This window comes from Microcaecilia unicolor, chromosome 10, assembly GCF_901765095.1.
Source record: "Microcaecilia unicolor chromosome 10, aMicUni1.1, whole genome shotgun sequence".
Taxonomy (NCBI): domain Eukaryota; kingdom Metazoa; phylum Chordata; class Amphibia; order Gymnophiona; family Siphonopidae; genus Microcaecilia; species Microcaecilia unicolor.
Window position 1 is genome coordinate 190044652 of NC_044040.1, and position 22771 is coordinate 190067422.

The 22771-nt window shown below is 46.1% G+C and overlaps 1 protein-coding gene across 3 annotated transcripts in view; it reads left to right on the plus strand.

The window, feature by feature from the left end:
• The window catches only part of NMD3 (NMD3 ribosome export adaptor), a 53007-nt gene extending 34472 nt beyond the window's left edge, over window positions 1–18535 (plus strand). For all 3 annotated transcript variants that reach the window (XM_030216781.1, XM_030216784.1, XM_030216783.1), the window contains exons 12-16: window positions 7623–7735; window positions 13289–13361; window positions 13569–13675; window positions 14844–14914; window positions 17995–18535. In XM_030216781.1, coding sequence (XP_030072641.1) covers window positions 7623–7735; window positions 13289–13361; window positions 13569–13675; window positions 14844–14914; window positions 17995–18128 — 498 coding nt within the window. In that variant the 3' untranslated portion in view covers window positions 18129–18535. The remainder of the gene's footprint in view (window positions 1–7622; window positions 7736–13288; window positions 13362–13568; window positions 13676–14843; window positions 14915–17994) is intronic.
• The last annotated feature ends 4236 nt before the right edge of the window (window positions 18536–22771 follow it).

The following is a 22771-nucleotide window of genomic DNA, read 5'->3' on the forward strand; positions in this document are numbered from 1 at the left end:
TGACCATATAACTTCTTTCACCTCCATTGTCCCACCTCAAGTCATTCCTCCTTTTCCAGTAGTTTATGTGGCCATTCTGTTTCTTTGGTCTCTTTGACCCTTCCACTTTTTTTTTATTTTATTTTTATATGATTTACAATAATTTTTCAAGCATAACATCTTGGAAGATAGTGATATAAACATATTATTCCTCAGCGACCCTCCAGACCGGTCAAGACGCGTGGGTTATGTACTCCTACCAGCAGAGGGAGACTGAGAAACCACTGAGCTTTTGATACTGTATATATAACCTGTGCAGCACCCCCACTAGCCAGTATTTTCTCAGTCTCAGCAGAGGTAGAAGGACAGCCTGTGCAGTCTTCACTGGTCTGGTGAGGTAGTTTTCCTCATAGGAAGTAGAAATTGGGTGGTTTGTTCCATTTTGGTTCATTCTGTGTCTCCCTGTACGTGGTTAAAAAAAAAAAAAAAAAAAAAAGTGTGCTTCGGGGCCCTGGGTCCGGTGGGGCCCAGTGTTTCCCCTGGGGTGTTACACCTGTGTGGCAGGTCCCTCCCCCTAAGCTGCTCTCCATCTCTGACTAAGTGGCAGCTCTGTGCCTCGGCTGCTTTCTCTGGACTGGAGCCTTGAGTGCCTCACAATTGTCAGCTGCCAGCAGTGTTCTGGCCCTTTAAGAGCCTTTTATTATTTATTTAGTGCGGAACTGAAGAGGAAATCAGTTTCCCTGCACTAGACGGGAGAGCAGTGCGAAGTTACTTGACAGGGGCGCCGGAGTTCATAATTAGCGCGGAGGCGGACTGTGTGTGTGTTTGATTATGACCGGCAAGCTACTTCGTTGTCGCGCCTGTTCGCGGCGGGGGTTAGAGACGGCGGGCGGTCAGTGCCGCCTCTGTGGCGAACCTAAACAGTCAAGTTCGGCTCCCCCCGTGTTGGCCGCAGAACTTCCGACGGGATCGCCGGTGTTGGTGTCAGCGGGATCGCAGGCAGGTGCGATGTCGGCAGTTGCGGTTTCGGCGGGAACGGCCGCCATTTTGAATCCGCCGCGATCCGCAGATGCGCTTAGTGTGGGGCCAGCTTCCTCCGGTTTAGGCCAGAAAGTCCCCTCTGAGAGCTCAGGATGTGTCGGTTTTCCTCCAGATTTTGTATGGTCTCTGTTCCAAGCCTGGAAGGCCGGACCTCCTCAGGTGGAGGAGGGGCATGGCTCTATGCTAACTAAAAGACCAAGATTGGAATGGTCAGAAGATGGGGACTGTGTGTCTCAGCTGGGTTCGGAAGACCCAATAGGGATTGAGGAGGAGGTAGAGGGGTTTGAAGACTCTCTTAACCTGATTGAGGCATTACCTGGGGAGGACCCCTCCGTTGTCAGAATTTTCCATAGGGATGAGCTTGCGGAGCTCATAGACCAAGTCACGGTGACACTTAAGTTTGAGCCTGAGGTACCCGTGGGTGAATCAGGGCAGGACCCTTTGGTAAAGGGTATTCACAGTAAGGCACGGTCCTTTCCTATGAACAAGGACCTCCGGGAGATGATTTCCCAGGAGTGGAAGTCACCGGATGCTCCATGCAAGGTCTTTAAGGCAATGGCGCGGCTCTATCCTCTTCCTCAGCAGGACAAAGATTCCTTGAAGGCCCCTACGGTGGATGCAGTGGTTACAGCAGTGACTAGAGCGACGGCTATCCCGGTAGACGGCGGAGCCGCTCTCCGCGACCCCCAGGATAGGAGAATTGACGCCTTCCTTAAGCGTACTTTTGATTTGTCAGCGCTCGCGCTCCAGGCCTCGGTATGTGGGGGCCTGGTGGCCAGAGCATGTTTTCGCTGGGCCGAGAAACTCCTGGATGAGTCAGTGGAGGTTGGGGCCTCCGGAGTTCAGGATTTAGCCAAGCTTGAGATGGGTTCGTCTTTCTTGTCGGATGCCCTTTATGATTTATTGAGGGCGTCCGCCAAGAACATGGCTATGGTAGTTGGAGCGCGTAGGGCCCTATGGCTGAGAGGTTGGGTCGCGGATGCAGCTTCTAAAGCGAAGTTGTGTTCTCTGCCATTTAAGGGAACCATGCTCTTTGGAGAGGATTTGGACAATTTGGTGAAAGGCCTTAGTGATGCTAAGATTCCTCGCCTGCCGGATTTACGTCCCAGGTCGGGCACCAGAGGGGTGTCTACTCGTGGTCGTTTTGCTGAGGCCCGCCGGTATAGGCCGGGACGGACTAGTGGGCCTTTTAGAGGACGGTTTTTTCAGCGCACACAGTCCTTTCGAGGGAATCGTCGCGGAGGACGTGACTTTGCCTCGAGAGGACAGGCGTCCGGACGGAATGTGCAATGAAGGTGTTCGGACCCAGGCTCTGGTACGAGTAGGAGCTCGGCTGAGTCAGTTTTATCAGAGCTGGGTCCAAATCACGTCCGATCGGTGGGTTCTCGAGGTAATTCGAGATGGTTATGCGCTGGAATTCGAGGAGTCGCCCCCCGAGAGGTTTCTGGAGTCCCCATGTCATTCAAGAATCAAGAAAGCAGCAGTTCGAGACACGTTGCGTCGCCTTCTGGCTCTGGGAGCAGTGGTTCCGGTTCCTCCAACGCAGAGATGCTTAGGGTGCTATTCGATCTATTTTGTAGTACCAAAGAAGGAGGATGCCTGGCGTCCGGTGTTGGATCTCAAGGGAGTCAATTCAGCGCTCAAGGTTCCCTCATTTCGCATGGAGACGTTGCGGTCCGTTATTGTCGCGGTACGGCAGGGAGAGTTCCTGACGTCGCTGGATTTGACGGAAGCTTATCTTCACATTCCCATTCGGACGGCGCATCAGCGTTTTCTACGTTTTGCGGTCTTAGGAAAGCATTTTCAGTTTTGTGCTCTTCCCTTCGGGCTAGCAACAGCTCCCCGCACCTTTTCCAAGGTGATGGTAGTAGTGGCGGCGGCTTTGCGGAGACAGGGCATTTTGGTGCACCCGTATCTGGACGATTGGTTGATTCGGGCCAAGTCTCAGGCGGAGAGCGAAGTGGCTACAGCGCGGGTGGTAGCCTTGCTGGAATCGCTTGGTTGGGTAGTGAACCACAGCAAGAGCCATCTCGTCCCGTCCCAATCACTCGAGTATCTAGGAGTGCGCTTCGAGACGCTCAACGGTCGAGTGGTGTTGCCGACTCTGCGGATCCGCAGGTTACAGGATCAGATTCGTCACTTCCTGGCAGGGAGCAGGCCGACAGCGCGTGCTTACCTTCAGGTTTTGGGCATGATGGCAGCGACTATAGAGGTGGTGCCCTGGGCCAGAGCGCACATGCGGCAGTTACAGTCGGCACTGCTCAGTCGGTGGTCTCCTCAATCACAGGGGTTGGAGATGCGTTTGCCTCTGACTGCTCTTCCGCGTCTCAGTCTCCGTTGGTGGCTAGACGCTCGAAACTTAGTGAAGGGAATGCCATTGGAAGCTCCAGAATGGGTCATTCTCACCACGGATGCCAGCCTGTCCGGTTGGGGGGCTCATTGTCTCGGTCAGGTGGCGCAGGGACGGTGGTCTCAGGAGGAAGCCCAGTGGTCCATCAACCGGTTGGAGACACGGGCCATTCGTTTGGCTCTTCAGTATTTACAGACGCTGCTTCAAGGCAGGGCTGTCAGAGTTCTCTGCGACAATGCCACGGCCGTAGCTTACGTCAATCGGCAAGGGGGCACAAAGAGTCGGGCGGTCGCAGAGGAAGCAGAGCTGTTGTGCCAGTGGGCAGAACTTCATCTTCAGGCCTTATCGGCAGCTCATGTGGCCGGGGTGGACAACGTAGACGCCGATTACCTCAGCAGGCATACTCTAGACCCCGGGGAATGGGCGCTTCATCGCTCGGTTTTCAATCGCATTGTGTCAGTGTGGGGGATGCCTGTAATGGATCTCATGGCAACGGCGTGCAATGCGCAAGTGCCGCGGTTCTTCAGTCGCAGAAGAGACCCGCGGTCGGAAGGAATCGATGCCCTGCTGATGCCGTGGCCTCAGGAGTTGCTGTACGTGTTCCCTCCGTGGCCGTTAGTGGGGAGAGTAGTTCAACGCATCGAACGTCATCCGGGGCGGGTGATTATGATAGCTCCAAATTGGCCGCGTCGCCCGTGGTACGGAGACCTAGTCCGTCTGGCGGTGGCGGATCCCCTGCCATTGACAGAGACAGTGTTGTTGTGTCAAGGTCCCATCAGTCTCTCAGATCCGGCTCAGTTCTCGCTTATGGCTTGGCTCTTGAAAGGAGCAAGTTGAGGAAAAAAGGTTTTTCTTCCAGAGTTGTTGCTACGATGTTGAGTTCCCGGAGGCAGTCCACTTCTCTGGCGTACGTTCGAGTCTGGAGGCTTTTTGAGCACTGGTGCCTAGCTCGGAATTTGAGGGCTATACATGCTTCGGTCGCGGATGTGCTAGAATTTTTGCAGGATGGTCTGGACAAGGGGCTGGCCTTGTCTACTTTGAAGGTTCAGGTGGCAGCATTGTCCTGTTTTCGTGGCAAGGTTCAAGGTATGTCGTTGGCTTCGTCTGCGGATGTGATTCGATTTTTGAAGGGAGTGAAATTGCTTCGGCCTCCGCAACGCCGGCTCGTTCCTCCGTGGGATTTGAATCTGGTTTTGGAAGCGTTAATTCGGCCTCCATTTGAGCCTTTGGCTTCGGCTACGGACAAGGATCTAGCCTTAAAGACGGTGTTTTTGGTAGCCATTTCATCAGCGCGCAGAGTTTCGGAACTCCAGGCGTTGTCGTGTAGGACGCCCTTCTTGTCTTTTTCCAAGGAAAGGGTTTCTCTGCGTCCGGTGCCCTCCTTTTTGCCCAAGGTAGTGTCCGACTTTCATATGAATCAGGTCATTTCTCTGCCAGTATTAGGGAATCTAGCTGGAGACTCGGAACAGCGTCGGCTGGCCAAGTTGGACGTGAAGCGAGTGTTGCGGTGTTATCTATCTAGAACTCGAGGATTCAGAACTTCGGATCGCCTGTTCGTTCTTTTTGGCGGTTCAAAAAAGGGAGCAGCTGCGTCCAAGGCAACGATAGCTCGGTGGTTGAAGGAGGCGATTGCGTCTGCGTACGTTTTGAAGGGTCGTGCGGTACCTAAGGGTTTTTCGGCTCATTCCACCAGGGGAGTAGCAGCCTCTTGGGCGGAAAGTAGTATGCTTCCTCCTCTAGAGATTTGTCGGGCGGCAGTCTGGTCCTCTTTGCATTCGTTCGTTAAACATTATCGGATTGACATTCAGGCTAAAGAGGAGGCAGGTTTTGGGGCTGCCGTGTTGACCTCTGGCCTAAGGGGGTCCCACCCGTAGAGATTTACTGCTTTGGTACGTCCCACGCGTCTTGACCGGTCTGGAGGGTCGCTGAGGAAGGTGAAATTAGATCTTACCTGCTAATTTTCTTTCCTCTAGACCCTCCAGACCGGTCAAGAGCCCGCCCGGTGTTTTTCTGTAGGCCAGGAGGTAGACGTTAGTAATTGGATATCTCTTGGCAGCTGATGATTGTAGTTTACATAATTCAGACTCTTTGGTTTTTTCTGATGATTGTTACTATGAGTCTGAATCAGGTGTGGTTGGATAGCCCACCTGTGGAAGCACAAACAGAATCCAGTGAGTAAAACAGTTAAAAAGAACATATAGTGGTTCTTCCATTTGGCAATGTCCACGTACAGGGTTGATAGTTTTGTTTAGTGTTTTAGTTTCTCTGCTTTGTTACGGTTATACTGGCTAGTGGGGGTGCTGCACAGGTTATATATACAGTATCAAAAGCTCAGTGGTTTCTCAGTCTCCCTCTGCTGGTAGGAGTACATAACCCACGCGTCTTGACCGGTCTGGAGGGTCTAGAGGAAAGAAAATTAGCAGGTAAGATCTAATTTCACCTTATCATCCAATAACAAAAGTTATAACAACTAAAGTATCACAAAAATCACTCAAGTCCTCAACATTTTTGTTTTAAACTTAATGAAACGTTTTATCAGTTTGCCTTATAATACAATGAATATTTCTCTTTCTGCTTAAAGAATTCAAATACAGCTTTCAGGTTACCGTTATTCACATAGAGATCACTTTTTGAAGTGGTAAAAAAAAAAAACTTTTCTGACAGGGAGGTGGGTTCTTCTTTTTATCCTTGATTTAAATAATGTGCACGGTATAATCACACCATTTCTCTTGCAAAAAGGTGTACACAAAATTTCACTCATGCAGAATAACTTATAAGCTGACTTATGTAACTTTTCAGCTTATTTGGCAATTTTGCATACATTTCTATACAATGCAAACATTAGTGCATTAAACTGATGAACAACGTGGGCAAATATTTTTTACCTGTTTAATGTACAAAATCACATTTGCAGAGCTGTTCATGGCTTTGTACTTTGGCCTTTTAGTATTAGGTGGGTTCTGGTGTACTGGCTTCCTAACGACACCAGAGCAATTTTCCAAGAGAAGTAGTCCTTCACCTATGAATATATGTTCAGGAACATTTCACCTGAAAGCCAGATAAGGCACCAGATAACAGTAGCACAATGGGTGGGATCCTTTTGATACTCCTCTTTTATGTGGATCATTTTGAGAAAGTTACAGAGTTAAAATAAAAATACTCAGGTAGTGCAAGCTCTGTATACAGCACACTTCCATCTAGTGTACAGACAGTGAGGTCTCTGGTGAGGCCCATATGGAGGTGGTGAAATACTCCTTTCTGTTCTCTGGTGAGGCCCATATGGAGGTGGTGAAATACTCCTTTCTGTTCTCTGGTGAGGCCCATATGGAGGTGGTGAAATACTCCTCTCTGTTCTCTGGTGAGGCCCATATGGAGGTGGTGAAATACTCCTTTCTGTTCTCTGGTGAGGCCCATATGGAGGTGGTGAAATACTCCTTTCTGTTCTCTGGTGAGGCCCATATGGAGGTGGTGAAATACTCCTTTCTGTTCTCTGGTGAGGCCCATATGGAGGTGGTGAAATACTCCTTTCTGTTCTCTGGTGAGGCCCATATGGAGGTGGTGAAATACTCCTCTCTGTTCTCTGGTGAGGCCCATACAGAGGTGGTGAAATACTCCTCTCTGTTCTCTGGTGAGGCCCATACGGAGGTGGTGAAATACTCCTCTGTGTTCTCTGGTGAGGCCCATATGGAGGTGGTGAAATACTCCTCTCTGTTCTCTGGTGAGGCCCATATGGAGGTGGTGAAATACTCCTTTCTGTTCTCTGGTGAGGCCCATATGGAGGTGGTGAAATACTCCTCTCTGTTCTCTGGTGAGGCCCATATGGAGGTGGTGAAATACTCCTTTCTGTTCTCTGGTGAGGCCCATATGGAGGTGGTGAAATACTCCTTTCTGTTCTCTGGTGAGGCCCATATGGAGGTGGTGAAATACTCCTCTCTGTTCTCTGGTGAGGCCCATATGGAGGTGGTGAAATACTCCTCTCTGTTCTCTGGTGAGGCCCATATGGAGGTGGTGAAATACTCCTTTCTGTTGTCTTGCCATCTTTTCTAAACTGGCTAATGACATACAACATCTGGAAGCACTTGTGTTTGTAGGACAGGCTGTGCTTCCAACATGAGCGCACACCTCTGTAATGCATATACTGAAAATGCTGAAGTGCATCACAGAAGCATTGTTATGTTAGTGGCATCCTGTACCCTGGACTCTCGTTAACAATTGATTTCACAAAGGCGTTTTATTCTTCTCTGAAATGTAGCACACTCTCGCTGAAGTGTGGGTGCAGAAGACGTCGGAGATGAACACAGACCAGCAGTATCACTGTCGCACGCACCTGGGGCACCTTCTGAATCCTGGAGATCTGGTCTTGGGGTGTGTACAACTTTCCATCGGATTTTGTCAACTGTAGGCTATAAGTTGGACAGTTAGTAAGATGAGAGACTTCCTAGTAGCCTTGATTGGTTGCTTCTGTGTCTAGGGGTTAAAGTTTTATAAAGTCATTTTTAGCACGTTTGTGGCAGGCATAAAAGTACATGTGATGGCGTGAACTGTGTATTTTTACTGGGGGTGGAGCCTGGGCAGAGTCAGGAAATAATTTTCCTTCTTCCCTCCTCTAAAACCTAGGTGCTCCGGTGCGTCTTGTCCGAATCCCTCCCTCCGAGTTCGGGATCGCCCTCCCCCCGGCCCTGTCACCACTTCTCCCTACTCACGTCACGCGATCTTCCCTGGTGGTCTAGTGATGGGGCAGGAAAGAGCCCCCTCTTTCCTGCCCAGCGCGCTGCTCTCCGTCCTCCTGTATGCTGCCTGACGGTCTCGGCGAGATTCAAAATGGCCGCCGAGAATTGAAGTCTCGGCGGCCATTTTGAATCTCGCCGAGACTGTCAGGCTGCATACAGGAGGATGGAGAGCAGCGTGCTGGGCAGGAAAGAGGGGGCTCTTTCCTGCCCCGACGTCACTAGACCACCAGGGAAGATCGCGTGAGTAGGGAGAAGTGGTGACAGGGCCGGGAGGGAGGGCGATCCCGAACTCGGAGGGCGGGCGGGCGGGCAGGCAGGCAATCCCGAACTCGGAGGGAGGGAGGGAAATCTCTACCTTCGGACTATAAGACGCACCCCCCATTTTCCTCCCAAATTTTGGGGGAAAAAAGTGCGTCTTATAGTCCGAAAAATACGGTATATTGATTGTGTATTTGCATACTTTTATGCACAGACATTTAGATCTATTGTGTGTGCCCCCAAACAGTACCTGCAGGATTTATGTTAGTATTTTATAAAGCCTACTAGTATGAACACTAATATATCTCTGGGGTATCACTCTGTTCTGGTTTCCCCGTTATGCTGTCATATTTTTATATTTTTTTTAATATGCTGTGACACAAGTGATCAACGTGACAGTATATGCCTATATTTTTGTGAGTGCCCAGTAAAACATACGTTCCTTAGCGTCCCTCCGGACAGGCCCAGGATTGGACTGATGGGTTGTGCACGCCTTCCAGCAGGTGGAGACTGAGAAAAATTCTGACTCTAGAGAGCCAATAAGAGCCCTGGCCATGTGACCCTAGCCCCAGTATTTTCTCAGTCTCCAGCAGGCAGGAGGTGAGCCCGTTAGTCTCTCTGTCTCTTTTAGAGGTTAATGATAATAATGATAATACTTCTTCTGTGCCTGGGGAATCTCTGTTAGAGGCTTGGCAGATAGGGATTTCTTTTCTTTCTTTTCCAGCCTCTGGGGTGTTATACTCTGGTGCCCCGAGTCCCTCCCCCCCTTCCTCCCCATCTCCCTTACTTAGTTGGGAAGGGCTACCCTTTCAGTGGAAAGGTGTAATTGCCTTTGGGAGAGGCAGCCACTTTTACTTTAAAGGAAATTAAAAGAAGAAGTTCTTTATTTTCCCAGACTGTTAAACATACGTTGCTAAGGCTGGTCTACTAAGAAGCAACATATAACTCAAACATCACTGCACTCTCAGCCCTCCCTACCTCCTTACACAAAGCTAGTTATTTGAGATGTCAAAAAGCAATAAACTTAGAGGTTCAAAGAACCTGTTAACGATGATAAAAATAAACACTTAGCTTCAGGGCTGGGTGTTCAGGTGATGGTTCAGGTGATATTCTAATGAATGGATCGCCTTTTTTGACTGGTACGCCGCGGGAGAATATCATTAAGAGCAAGCATGGTTCCGGTTTGATAAGACTCAGTTCTTCTGAAGGCGCTATAAAAGCGAAACACAAATTGTGAAAGGAACAGAAGTTGAAAAGGGGATATATATATATATATATATTGAACTGTTGATCCAGTAAAGTTTTTTTACTGCACTTTTCACATGAGCACGGATTGTTACTGGAGGCTACTATTGAGAGTTCATTCAATCACCTGAACACCCAGCCCTGAAGCTAAGTGTTTATTTTTATCATCGTTAACAGGTTCTTTGAACCTCTAAGTTTATTGCTTCTTGACATCTCAAATAACTAGCTTTGTGTAAGGAGGTAGGGAGGGCTGAGAGTGCAGTGATGTTCGAGTTATATGTTGCTTCTCAGTAGACCAGCCTTAGCAACGTATGTTTTACTGAGCACTCACAAAAATCTCTCTATATAAAAGGCAATGCCAACGTTCTATGAAGCCTCCAGCCGGAAGTGTGAAGGGGGCGAGATATCCGGTTTCCCTATGAGTGTCTGCCCCGCCCTCTCTGTAACACAGTCAGTGAAGGAAAACAGCAGAGCACGAAATCAAATCGCTGGTTCTGTAACAGTGAAGGACTCAGAGGGGGGAGGGGAGAGAGGCCAGAGGGCAGGGACACACACACTCCCACATGCACACAGAAGAAAACATTGCTAGCCCCCGTTTCATTTGCATCAGAAACGGGGCTTTTTTTACTAGTATAGGCATATATTGTCACGTTGATCACTTGTGTCACAGCATATTAAAAAAATATATAAAAATATGATAATAACGGTTTTCTAAAGTATAAAGTATGACAGTATTTTATAAAGACCCAGAAAAGGGTCTCTTAGTTCAGCACCCTATTATAAAATTATCCCTTTGAAGTCCGCTTCATAGCGTCTCTCTTTGTACACTGTACATAGACATTTGTTTGGGAAATAATCTATTGCAAGCCCCGTCTGATTGTCCCAGGGGAATATATAAGATCAGCAGGGGCAGACAGGTGCACAGGGAGGGAAATGTTGCTCGGGGATTATAAGTTAAAGTACTTTGCAACAGAATTATTTGTATACGTACATGTGCAATCATGCTCCCCTGAAGTGTGTTTTATGAAATGTGTACCTCATGTTTCCATGGAGTGAGTACAGAGGAGCTACTAGAAGACACAATCACAAAATACTGACAGAATAGTGGCTTCAACAAGAAGGTCATTAAATCATTAGATAAAACTAACAAAAAAACATAGTTCAACCACAGCTTCATACAGAGCCAGACAAAGGTACATATAAAGCACCTCCCATAAACTACTAGATATATTAAAAAAAGGATAATTAGCCAAAGTAAAACAAGATCTGCATCAAATTCCTTCTTGTCAATTTAAACAGACTAAGGGACAGGTTTATTAATGTGCATTAATGTTTTAACGTGTCGCACGTTAATGTGATAAGCTTGCTAGTATATTGTGTTAATTGCAAATTAATGAGCAATTATATAAATGAAATGCAATATATCAAATAAATTAAACTAAATGCACATTTGTAAATCTATCCTTAAAAATTTTGTTCTACATCTTAATAATGCACTTATCAAAACATAAAAAAAATCAGTTGAAAGGTTGCTGGAACAGCCATGTCTTTATGTTGCATCTTAAGGATGATACATGCTACAGATACTCATGCTTAATTAGGTGGAAGGGTGAAGGGCGTTAGATCTAACTTTTGCTTGCTCATTTTTGAAACTGAAATGCATAGCTCCCTACTTCTGTTTCTGCAGTGTGAGAAAAAAAATCAGGAAAATGAGGTGGCTTGCCTTTATTGTATTACAGTAGTCGTGTGAAGCTTCCTCCAGTCTCTTTCCGCCCCAAACCCCACAACTGTTGTTAGCGGAGCCCATCTTCATTATTTATTTGTTAAAATATTTATAAACTGTTGACCTATTCAAAGTGGTGTATAAGTACATTAGAAACAATACATACATTTACCTGTGTGCACCCCCCCCCCCCCCCCCCCTTTCCGATGAAGAGAACAATAACAAAAAGCCTCTGGGCCTTACAGAACTTCCAATCTGACAAAGTTGGCAGAGACAGTCTGTTTTTTTGGAGCATGAAATTTTGAGGGCCTTAGTCTACTTCATCAAATGTATGAAGTAAAGTTCAGAGGAGGGTATGTATTCATGACGATGCATGGATGAAGGAATGGGATACAAAGATAAAAGTATTGAAAAGTGAAAGGACAGAGCGTGACTAAGGGAATGATGATAGTTCATGCCTTAATACATTGATAGTCTATAGGATGTCATTTGTCTGTCAGCTCTGTTACATCAGACTGACAAGGCTACGCTTTAAGTTTCCGTCTGATAGAGATCAAATTGGTCATCCCCCCAGAGCGTTGTAGGGTTATTTTGAGCTGGGCATTTTCTACCACAACAGCTGAAAAAGCTCTTGCCTGCATCTTGTCGCCCTTAACTATCCAAAAAGAAGGAACATTTAATAGCACTTGCTGATTTGACTTACATGTGCAAGCTCTAGAATACATTACTACTACTACTACTTAGCATTTCTATAGCGCTGCCAGGGTTACGCAGCCCTGTACAAGTTTAAACATGGGGAAGGACAGTCCCTGCTCAAGAGAGCTTACAATCTAAAGGTAACAAACTATGTAGTCAGTGTAGGTAACATGAATGGGGAGGTGGTTAGTGTAGGTAACATGAATGGGGAGGTGGTTAGTGTAGGTAACATGAATACATGGGGAATGGAGCTCTCCCAAGGCCTAGCAAATTTATTGTGACCCACTGTGATCTTCATTGGCTTTCCTTCTATAACGGAGATTCCCAAGGCAGTCAGATTTTTAAGATATCCACAATGAATATGCCCGAGATACATTTGCATGCATGGTCTCCAATGTATTCAAATGTATCCCTTTTGCCGCTGAGTGGAGTGGCGGGAGCGGCATCTGTGTTGCCTGATGGACCACTGGCCATGACCTTCGGTTTCTGAGTGGGGTGGCGGGAGCTGTAACTGTGTTGCCCGGTGGACCGCTGGCCATGACCTTTGGTCTCTTGGGCTGGCAGTCACCATGCCGGCGGGCGGGCTGTGTTCAGTGGCAGCGGCCTGAGGAGAGACATCGGAGGTTGGTGCAAGCTTGGCCGGCTGCTTGTGTCTTGGCGGGCCGCGGCTGCTGTGGGTGCTGCAGTGGCTGGTTGGTGGTGTGCTCTGTTGGTTGTGCGGAGCCCCACTGACAGGGGAGAGATGTGGCTGGTGTGGTGGCACAGATGGGGGAAATTGGACTTGATGTGCCTTCTTTCTGGGGTTTTTGCAACTGCATTCGGGGCGGTTTACATGTGTTCAGGTACTTATTTTGTACCAGGGATAGTGCTGGGCAGAGTTATACGATCTGTGCCAGAGCCAGTGGTGGGAGGTGGGGATAGTGCTGGGCAGACTTATACGGTCTGTGCCCTGAAGAACATAGGGTGTACACAAAATTAGGGTGTACACAAAATTAGCGCATATGAGTTATCTTGTTGGGCAGACTGGATGGACCTGCAGGTCTTTTTCTGCCGTCATCTACTATGTTACTATGTTACTCATGCATATTCACTGTGGGTATCTGAAACCTGATAGGCTGTGTTCCAAGGACTGGGTTGAGGACATGTGTTCTTATAAGATCGGTCGCCCACCCTGACGTGTATTAGGATCACCTACTTGTAGGATATTTTTTTCCTGAATAAATCATGAAAAGTCTTTAAGCTGTGTTCCATGGCTTTTAATTTTAGGTTTGATTTGGCCAATTGCAATCTGAATGATGAGTTTGTGAACAAAATGAAACCTCATTTTCTTCCTGATGTGGTAAGTGTGACTGTTTTATTAGAAAGCTTGCGTTATTTAACTCCTCTTCTCCCATGTGACCAAATATTACTTGGAAGAGCATGAAGCAAAATGTCACCGTGTTTAAACATTTCCTTATGTGTTTGGAAGTGAGGAAACCAGATGGTGGTTTGTGGAAGTGACCCAAAAGGAAGAAAATTATTACAGTTTTGTTTTTTTAATGTGTAGGTGTTGATCAAAAAAATCTTTGATCGCACCAAGCGACAGCGGCGCAGGAATTGGAAGCTTAAGGAGCTTGACAGGGATAGACAAGACATGGATACGGATGATGAGAGGTATCGTTCCTAATTACAAATGAAATATCTTAATAATAACAGTTACATTAAGTTACTCCTGAATGTTACATATTATTGTTTGAGTCTCCCTCGAAATTCTTTCCTGAAACGTTTTGTTCTTGGGACGTTCCCACCACATATGCTTAGTCTTTTTTTTTCCCTCTCACAACTTCCTCAGCTTGTATAATTTCAAGGATGGAAATTAGATAAGCATTCTTAATAATTTTGGGATATTGGCAACATGTACGGTCATTGTGACTAACTGGAAAACTGCAAAGGCGCCGATGGTTGAGATGTGGTTAAATAAGGTTAGACAAATCACGACTATGGAGAAATTAGCTGCCAGAGTACAGGGGAAGGATCTAGAATGGGAGAAACTGTGGTAACTGTATGCGATTGTTTCTGGGAAAACATGACTGAAATTGCTGAACATAAGAATAGCTGTACTGGGTCAGACCAATGGTCCATCTAGTCTAGTATCCTAACAGTAACCAATCCAGGTTACATTCACCTGGCAGAAACCCAAATAGTAGCAAGATTCCATGTTACCAATCCCAGGGCAAGCAGTGGCTTCCCCATGTCTGCCTCAATAGCAGACTATAGGCTTTTCCTCCAGGGAATTGGGTTGCAAGATGTGGTGGAAATGAAAACGGTAACGGAATTCAAACATGCGTGGGATAAGCATAAAGGAATCCTGTGCAGAAGGAATGGATCCTCAGGAGCTTAGTCGAGATCGGGAGGCGGGGCTGGTGGTTGGGAGGCGGGGATAGTGCTGGGCAGATTTATACGGTCTGTGCCAGAGCTGGTGGTGGGAGACGGGGATAGTGCTGGGCAGATTTATACGATCTATGCCAGAGCCGGTGGTTGGGAGGCGGGGATAGTGCTGGCAGACTTATACGATCTATGCCAGAGCCGGTGGTTGGGAGGCGGGGCTGGTGGTTGGAAGGCGGGGATAGTGCTGGGCAGACTTACACGGTCTGTGCCCTGAAGAGCACAGGTACAAATCAAAGTAGGGTATACACAAAAAGTAGCACATATGAGTTGTCTTGTTGGGCAGACTGGATGGACCGTGCAGGTCTTTTTCTGCTGTTATCTACTATGTTACTATGACAGTCTGACTGACAGAGAAGGTAAATTTATAATCATATAAGATTTTACTCTGTTATAGGCAGTACCAGGATTTCCTTGAGGATCTTGAAGAAGATGAAGCAATTAGAAAGAATGTCAATATTTACAGGGGTAAGTAGTTTTTAATCTATTAACATCTTGAAATGCTCTCTTTGGCAAATACTTGGGGTTTTGAAGTTTTCTTTATATATTGTCTTTTCTACAACTTCATTTTTGAATATTATTTGACAGACTGCCTGACAGTAACAGGGTCGGTCATAGCTGTTACTAATTTGTTGAAGCATCTCTGGTCTGTACTTCCTCCCTGTACCATAGGGAAGCACGAAGCTGATGTTCGTGTGTGGTGTAAGAAGCTGGGGTCAGTCCTGTAAAAATGTGCTTTGTGCTGAAGCATATTAAATAATTATACAGCTCAACCTCTTTATAACGTGATCCGTTACAATGTGAAACCGCTTATAATGCGATGAAAGCGTGGCTTCCGATTTGATTGACAGGAGACGCTGATAGGATCAAATCTGACGTCCCTCAAACCCAAGTGGGTAGAGAGGTGTGTTGTCTTGCACTGGATACCAACGTGGTGCAAACCAGCTGGTACATATAGACAGTGCCTAGACTATACATTTCTCTCTGTTCTGCATTCTCCCTTGCCCACAGCAGACATGGCTTAGGGCCTTGGAAGATGTGCAAATAGATGCCTCATATCTACATAATTACAGCAATGGAGGGTAAGGAACTGTTATACAGTTTAATCTGTGCTTCACCCATATGAATATGTGCCTTTTCCCCATTAGTTTAGCAAAACTTCAGAAAGATGCTGATACAGCGAATAAGCACGAGTGAGGATTCACTCACTGCATTTTTAAAAGAAGCTAAACCTAAAAAGGTTTTTTTCACATCGTCGGTGAAGCCTGGGATGTGATCACAAAAATTTGCATTTCCAAATATTGGAGAAATGTAACTAGTGCAAGTATAGTCCTGGAAATTTCTTGGAAAGATACACTTCTGAGGCCTCACGGAAAATGACATGACTGATGCAGAAAGAGTGCTGGAAGCATTCGTTGATAGGGCCACATGACGGATCCAGAGATAATAGATAACATTACTGGTGAAAATCGTGATTTGTATGCAACAGAAAAAGATTTGGATGAGGAAACAAAGATCTCGGAGGCGCTTGCAAGTTTGCAAACGGGACTTAAATTTCTTGAAACACAAAAGGTCCTGCAGTTTTGCTTTCAGTTTCACAATTCTCCTCATTGGTTGAATAGATATGTTGAAATTTCTAACATGATCCGCTTATACCGTGATGTGATTCTTTGGACCCCAAGCACTGCTTTATAATGAGGTTGAGCTGTATCTGATTTTATAAGCTATTACTGTGCAGTACTGAGCTGTGCAGTAATTTATAAAAGAACCATAAACTGTTCTGTTTGGCAAATACTCAACATCAGTTGTGCACCTGTTTTATGGTGGGAGAGGCTTTTTAAAGTCTGAGATAATAATGGTAAGTGTGACTTTGCTTACTTATCAGCTTTTGATATCTGGATCATAAAACAGAGAAACATAACGGCACATAAATATGTGTTTAAGTAGTTTATAGAATATTAATGTACAGAAGTGATTTGTTTAATTTTTTGACTTGGCAGTTCTTCTGTTGCTCCTTTTGGGCTTGCCTTTTGATCAGAACCAGGAATGAGATGTGACATCATGCACTTTTATTCCTAACTACCGTGGGATTATTTTTACCTTATTTTTTTACATTTTTTGCTTTCTCCGCTTTTTACATTAATCCAGTCCTTGCAGTGTGTCATACCCCAGGGCCCCTTCTGAAAAACTGCAGTTCTTTGCCTTAAACCTGGCTACTAGGTGTAGAGTCTGACCAAAACCAGGATTTTCAGTTTTTCAAAACTGAATCTGTGGCCGCATTTTGCCACTCTGTTTTGGCAACAACCAGATACAGCCAGCCTGCCTCCCCTCCCTCCTTACGCCAGCTGCAGTCAGAAAATGGGTGCTGTGATCTTCAGCGATAGTCTTGCGAGACTGCCGCTGAATGTTTCAGCAGCCACTTTGGTGGCGGAGACAGGAGAGCTAGGAGCGACTGGGGATTGCTCCTGTCCCAGTTAGGCCACTAGACCACCAAAGTTTAAGGTAGGCCCAGAAGGGGGCTCCTCCTGTTGTGGGGGGGATGAAGGAGGGATGGCTTTTCCTGTTCAGGGAGAGATGGAGGGATGAACATGACGTCTCCATGAGGGACACAGCCTGAACTTTTCGTTTCAGCTGAAAATGCACTGGCATTTTCAGCCCAAACTGAAGCCAAGTTGAATATGGATTTTGGGCCGGTTTTGGTGCTGAAACTGAAATTTGGTTGGCCTGTTGCTGTTGCGCAATGGCTGTGACTCCCTCCCAGACGCTGTAAATGCTGCCTCAGCAGCACATCTGGCCAACCTTTGGAGTAGAAGACCTGAGCCAGGAATCTAATCTGGATCTTGTGCATGGAGGAGCACAGTTCTCCCACTAACCATTATTATTATTATTATTATTATTAACATTTGTATAGCGCTATCAGACGCATGCAGCGCTGAACACCTGACATAGAGAGACAGTCCCTGCTCTATAGAGCTTACAATCTAAAATAATACAGACAGACAAGACAATTAAGGGTGAGGGAAGTACAGGGTGAGAAGGAACAAGGAGAGGCAATTGAGTGGTGGCTAGGAGCCAAAAGCAGTGGTGAAAAGGTGGGTTTTTAGCATAGATTTGAAAACAGGTAGAGACAGAGCTAGGCGTACAGGCTCAGGAAGTCTATTCCAGGCATAAGGTGCCGCGAGGGAAAAGGAACGAAGCCTGGAGTTAGCAGTGGAGGAGAAGGGGGGGGGGGGGGCGACGAGAGATTTGTCCAGTGAGCGGAGTTTAAGGGGAGGAATGTAGGGAGAGATGAGAGTGGAGAGGCTACTACTCCACCAGGCTAACTCTAGGTAGCTGAAAGTTAATTGAAAAGTGATTCTCTTAGCTGATGAATTAATACTTTTATTGTGAAATGAAAACAAGTTGTGTGTGCTGGAAAGGCCTGGATAAAACATAACGAGTGGGAACAATTGACGTCAATACCTGTAGACAAAGGAACTCCTGGCAGATGGTTTAACTATTGCAGGAAAAAGTCCCATCCTTGAGCAGATTTTCTTCTCGTTGTTTAGATACCAGCTGCCCAGTGGAGAGTGACACAGATGATGACGGCGCACCTCGAGTCAGCCTGGCAGAGATGCTGGAGGATCTGCATATCTCCCATGATGCCACTGGCGGCGAGGGAGCAGAAATGTTGACGGCGTGAAATGCTCTGTAAAATATTATAAATAAATATGTTGATATGATTAAGAACAAAGTTATTGATGGACTATGAATTAATTTGTCTGACTCACTGAGCAACTGCTTTAACTCCTTCTTGGAGCCAAGGATTTCCTGCTATAAATTAAAAATCACCTTTATACATTAAGGGGCACTTTGTCTGAAATGAGGTAACTACTGTGTGGTAATTGTAAAGCTTCTTCATTAATTGTTGGGGGTCTTCAGCATTTGCCTGTGTAGTTAAAGCAGAGACAATACATTTTTTTTTTTTTGTCACACACCTAATGTGCAGTAATGCAGATGCACTTACCACACTCTAATAAATGGTAGTATTATGCATTAACTGGGCAGGTGGAGTTCTATGCCCATCCAGTTAATGTACAGTGCCGGATGGAGTGGAGGAGTAGCCTAATGGTTGGCACATTGGGCTGAGAAACAGAACTAAACATGATTCAAAAACACATTGAAATCATCTTAACAAATTTCATACTTCCGTTGCTCTACTGGGTATATTACCTGAAACTGTACGGTGTACTGGAGCAATATGGTAAAAAAATAATCTTAAGCTGAAAAACCTTTCTTATTTCACTTCAAAAAGTTATCAGCAAATGACAAATTGAATTGCAACTTATCTGTGCCGTGCTGTAAGCTATGGGCTGTTACGTTGCTGCTCTTTCCCAGGGTGAAGTCCCGACGGACCCGTTTCACACTGGCTTTTTCAAGAGTCCTCACCAAAAATCCCTGAAAACCGCAAACAGTAAAAAAAACAACCTTTGTCAGATAACTTGTTAACAACTGAAAAGTCAATGTGTAGAAAATGCTACATCCCAGTACCTGGAAAGCTATCGTCTATCGGCGTGTCAAGCCGGCAGCCCGGCTGACAAAATGGCGCCTAGAATATTTAAAGGTACCCAAAAGGGAACCACCCCATGATGTCATTACGTGCTTACGTAACAATCCATGGCAACTGAAAAGTGACATTTAACAGAAAACTCCTTTCAATAAAAAATGACATTTGATGAAAAAACTCCATTCAATAAAAAAACGGACCAATTTATAGACTTATTCAGTCCTCTGGGTTCAATGGTGTCTAATTTGGGCTGAGAACCTGGGGAGCTGGGTTTGATTCCTGCTGTACCTCATTGTGACTCTGGGCAAGTCATATAACCCTCCATTGCCCATGGTTAAAAACTTACATTGTGAGCCTACTAGGGACAGAAAAAGTACATGCGTATAATAAATGTAAATCGTTCTGGTTGTACCACAAAAAGGCATCACCCTTAACCCTTATAGTCTGTGTCCCAAATATGGCAAAACAGGGCAGATGTCTATGGTCTGTGTCCTGGTTATGGAAAGACAGATTTGGATGGGCTGGAGTAGGCTTTGATGCCAACTCCCGAGGCTGAGATGCAAGACCAGTGCTGGTCTGTGACCCAAAAATAGCAAGGACAGATCAAGAACAAGTATGCATATTTTATATCACATATTGAATGCTGTGAGTGCATCTCAGAAGGAGAGGGGATAAGACCTTAAAGTTGATAGCAAGTAAAAACTTTGCCAGTTTGCAACACTCTTGGATTGCTGGTTTAATCAAGTACTGACAATGAATGTGGCTATGCTGTAACCAAAATTATAAAACCACTGTTCCTTGATTGCGTGACTGCGCTATTTGTGATGTTGGTATTTGATCAGCATGGTGGGTGTGGCTCTAGCTGTCTTGTTGGGCAGACTGGATGGACCATGTGGGTTTTTATCTGTTGTCATGCACGATGGAGTAAATTCAATAAATGGTGTGGGATAATGTCTGGACTCTTAGGATCCGTATAATGAGTAAGGGAATTAGTATTTATACTAATATCTTGTATCCTTGCAGCTAATTGACTAAGAAACGTATTAAAATAATAAAGGAAGCAAAATTGAGCTCTGAGGGACACCACAGGAGAGCTGGTATGACGAGGAAACAGAACAAGGAAGCATAGCTGAAACTTAGGGCCAGTGAGAGCCAATGAAGGACTGTTGTCTGGCCATTTAGTTTTTCTAATCATTTGGTCCCACTCTCTGCTTTCTGCTTTCCTCTATCTTCTGTTAACTCTTTTGCGAGTGTTTCATGTTCATTTTGTCATTTTTCTCTCTCCTGTCTTCACCTCCTCCACTACTTCCATCTCTTAACATTTGTTTTTTTTTCCTCTCAGCATTCTTTCATGTATTTTTCTCCTTCATAAATTCTTACTATACAGTCATCAATTTCCCTCTTTTACTGCATCTACCTGCAGTTTTCCATCTGTTTCTTCTCATCCCAAGCCCTCCCATTCCCCTTCCTCTTATTCCCCAGGCTTTCTCTTAACTCTGTCCTCTCCCCCATCCATCCAGTGTTCCCCCCCATCTCCCCATTTAAATCAAGTGCCTCCCCCTCTTCCTCTTCGTTTCATCCTACGTCTCCCCTCTTTCTCTTCCCATCCTTCCACTCGTCTTTTCTCCCCTCTTCTAGCCATCATTTCTTGCCCCCTTTCAAGTCAGCATCCATCTCCTTCTCTTCCATCTGGTGTCTTTTCCTTCCTGGGACACCTTCAGTATCTTCTGTTCCCTGTTGCAGCTGCTGCGGCAAAGCAACAAGCAAGGCGCAGGGCCGCAGTGTTCAGTCATGAGCTATCCATTCTGCTGGTCCCCTGTCCCAGAACAGGAATTGATGTCAGAGGGGGCAGAGGGCCGGCAGAGCCGACAGTATGCGCCTGAACACTGCGGCCCCACGCCGGCTTGTTGGTTTGCTGCTGCTGGTCGGAAGTAGCAGTGGCAGCAGGAGGGAGGTGGGAAAGGTTTTGTTTCAGGCTGGGGAGGCTTAGCCTCCCATACCGGGTGTCTTTTGGGAGAAGGTCTTCAGCTGGCAGGGTTTGGGATCCCCACCAACTGCTGCTAAAGGTGCGCTTTGTGTGGATCAGCAAAAAAGGTTTGGGGACTAGTACTGGTCCGCGGACCAGCGATTGGGAAGTTCTGTCATAGAAGAAACCTATATTAGCTTATGAACAATACAACATGATGAAGAAAAGCAACAGTGTAGTTAAGGAGGTAAGCTTATGTATGCATATCTGTGCTTCCTTAAGGAAAGGAGCTTAACATGTAGCATATATATATATACTGTTTCTGTAATGATATGTAGTTGTGATAAGCCTTGAACTAGAACATTCCCGAGAGAAATGGAATATTAAATATCAAATGGAGTGGAGTGGAGGAGTGGCCTAGTGGTTAGGGTAGTGGACTTTGGTACTGAGGAACTGAGTTCGATTTCCACTTCAGCCACAGGCAGCTCCTTGTGACTCTGGGCAAGTCACTTAACCCTCCATTGCCCCATGTAAGCCGCATTGAGCCTGCCATGAGTGGGAAAGCGCGGGATACAAATGTAGCAAAAAAAAGAAAAACGCTGTTGATTTCAGGAAGATACCAAGAATACAAACATCAGCATAGAAACTGATTTGGATAAAGGGGGGTAAGAGAGCTGCCAAGGGGAAATTTAAGCTGTGCCCAGTCACACCCCCTCCACCTCCTGGCTGTACCCCGACAGACCTCGGTTGCTGCACCCACAAACCACCTTCCCCTCAGGCAGCAGGAGATACCTTAAGAAAACGTCTCCTGCTGCTGCCATACAGTCTTGTGATAAGAGCTGTGAGATTTTATTTATTTTTGTTACATTTGTACCCTGCGCTTTCCCACTCATGGCAGGCTCATTGCGGCTTACATGGGGCAATGGAGGGTTAAGTGACTTGCCCAGAGTCACAAGGAGCTGCCTGTGCCTGAAGTGGGAATCGAACTCAGATCATCAGTTCCCCAGGACCAAAGTCCACCACTCTAACCACTAGGCCACTCCTCCACTATTTGAGATTCTACATGGAATGTTGCTATTCCAGTAGAAGTTGGCCCTTGCAGATCACCAATGTGGCCGTGCAGGCTTCTGCTTCTGTGAGTCTGACGTCCTGCACTTATGTGCAGGATGTCAGACTCACAGAAACAGAAGCCTGCGTAGCCTTCTACATGGAATGTTGCTAGTGGAATAGCAACATTCCATGTAGAATCTCCAATAGTAGCAACATTCCATGTAGAATCTCCAATAGTATCTATTTTATTTTTGTTACATTTGTACCCTGCGCTTTCCCACTCATGGCAGGCTCAGTGCGGCTTACATGGGGCAATGGAGGGTTAAGTGACTTGCCCAGAATCACAAGGAGCTGCCTGTGCCTGAAGTGGGAATCGAACTCAGTTCCTCAGGACCAAAGTCCACCACCCTAACCACTAGGCCACTGATCTTATTGTGAGACTGGTCGTGCGGCAGAAGGAGATGCCATATTTAATGCATGTCCTGTTGCAGATGGAAGGAGAGGCTACCCAGTGGGAGGTGACCCATGAAAGGAGACTCGGCAGGTCAGGAACAAGGGTTTAAAGTGTGTATTTACTTGTGTATACTGCTGCAGTAATCTGCTGCCAAATTTGAACCTGTTTCTAGCACGTTTGCAAGCTTGTTATTTAAAACAAAGAAACAAAAATAAAAGTTGGGATAGAGCAGTGCACAAGGCCACTCATGGCTGAGGCCTTGCTTTCCATGCTCAGTGATAAACAGTTTTCTGTATTTTTGGAGCGCCT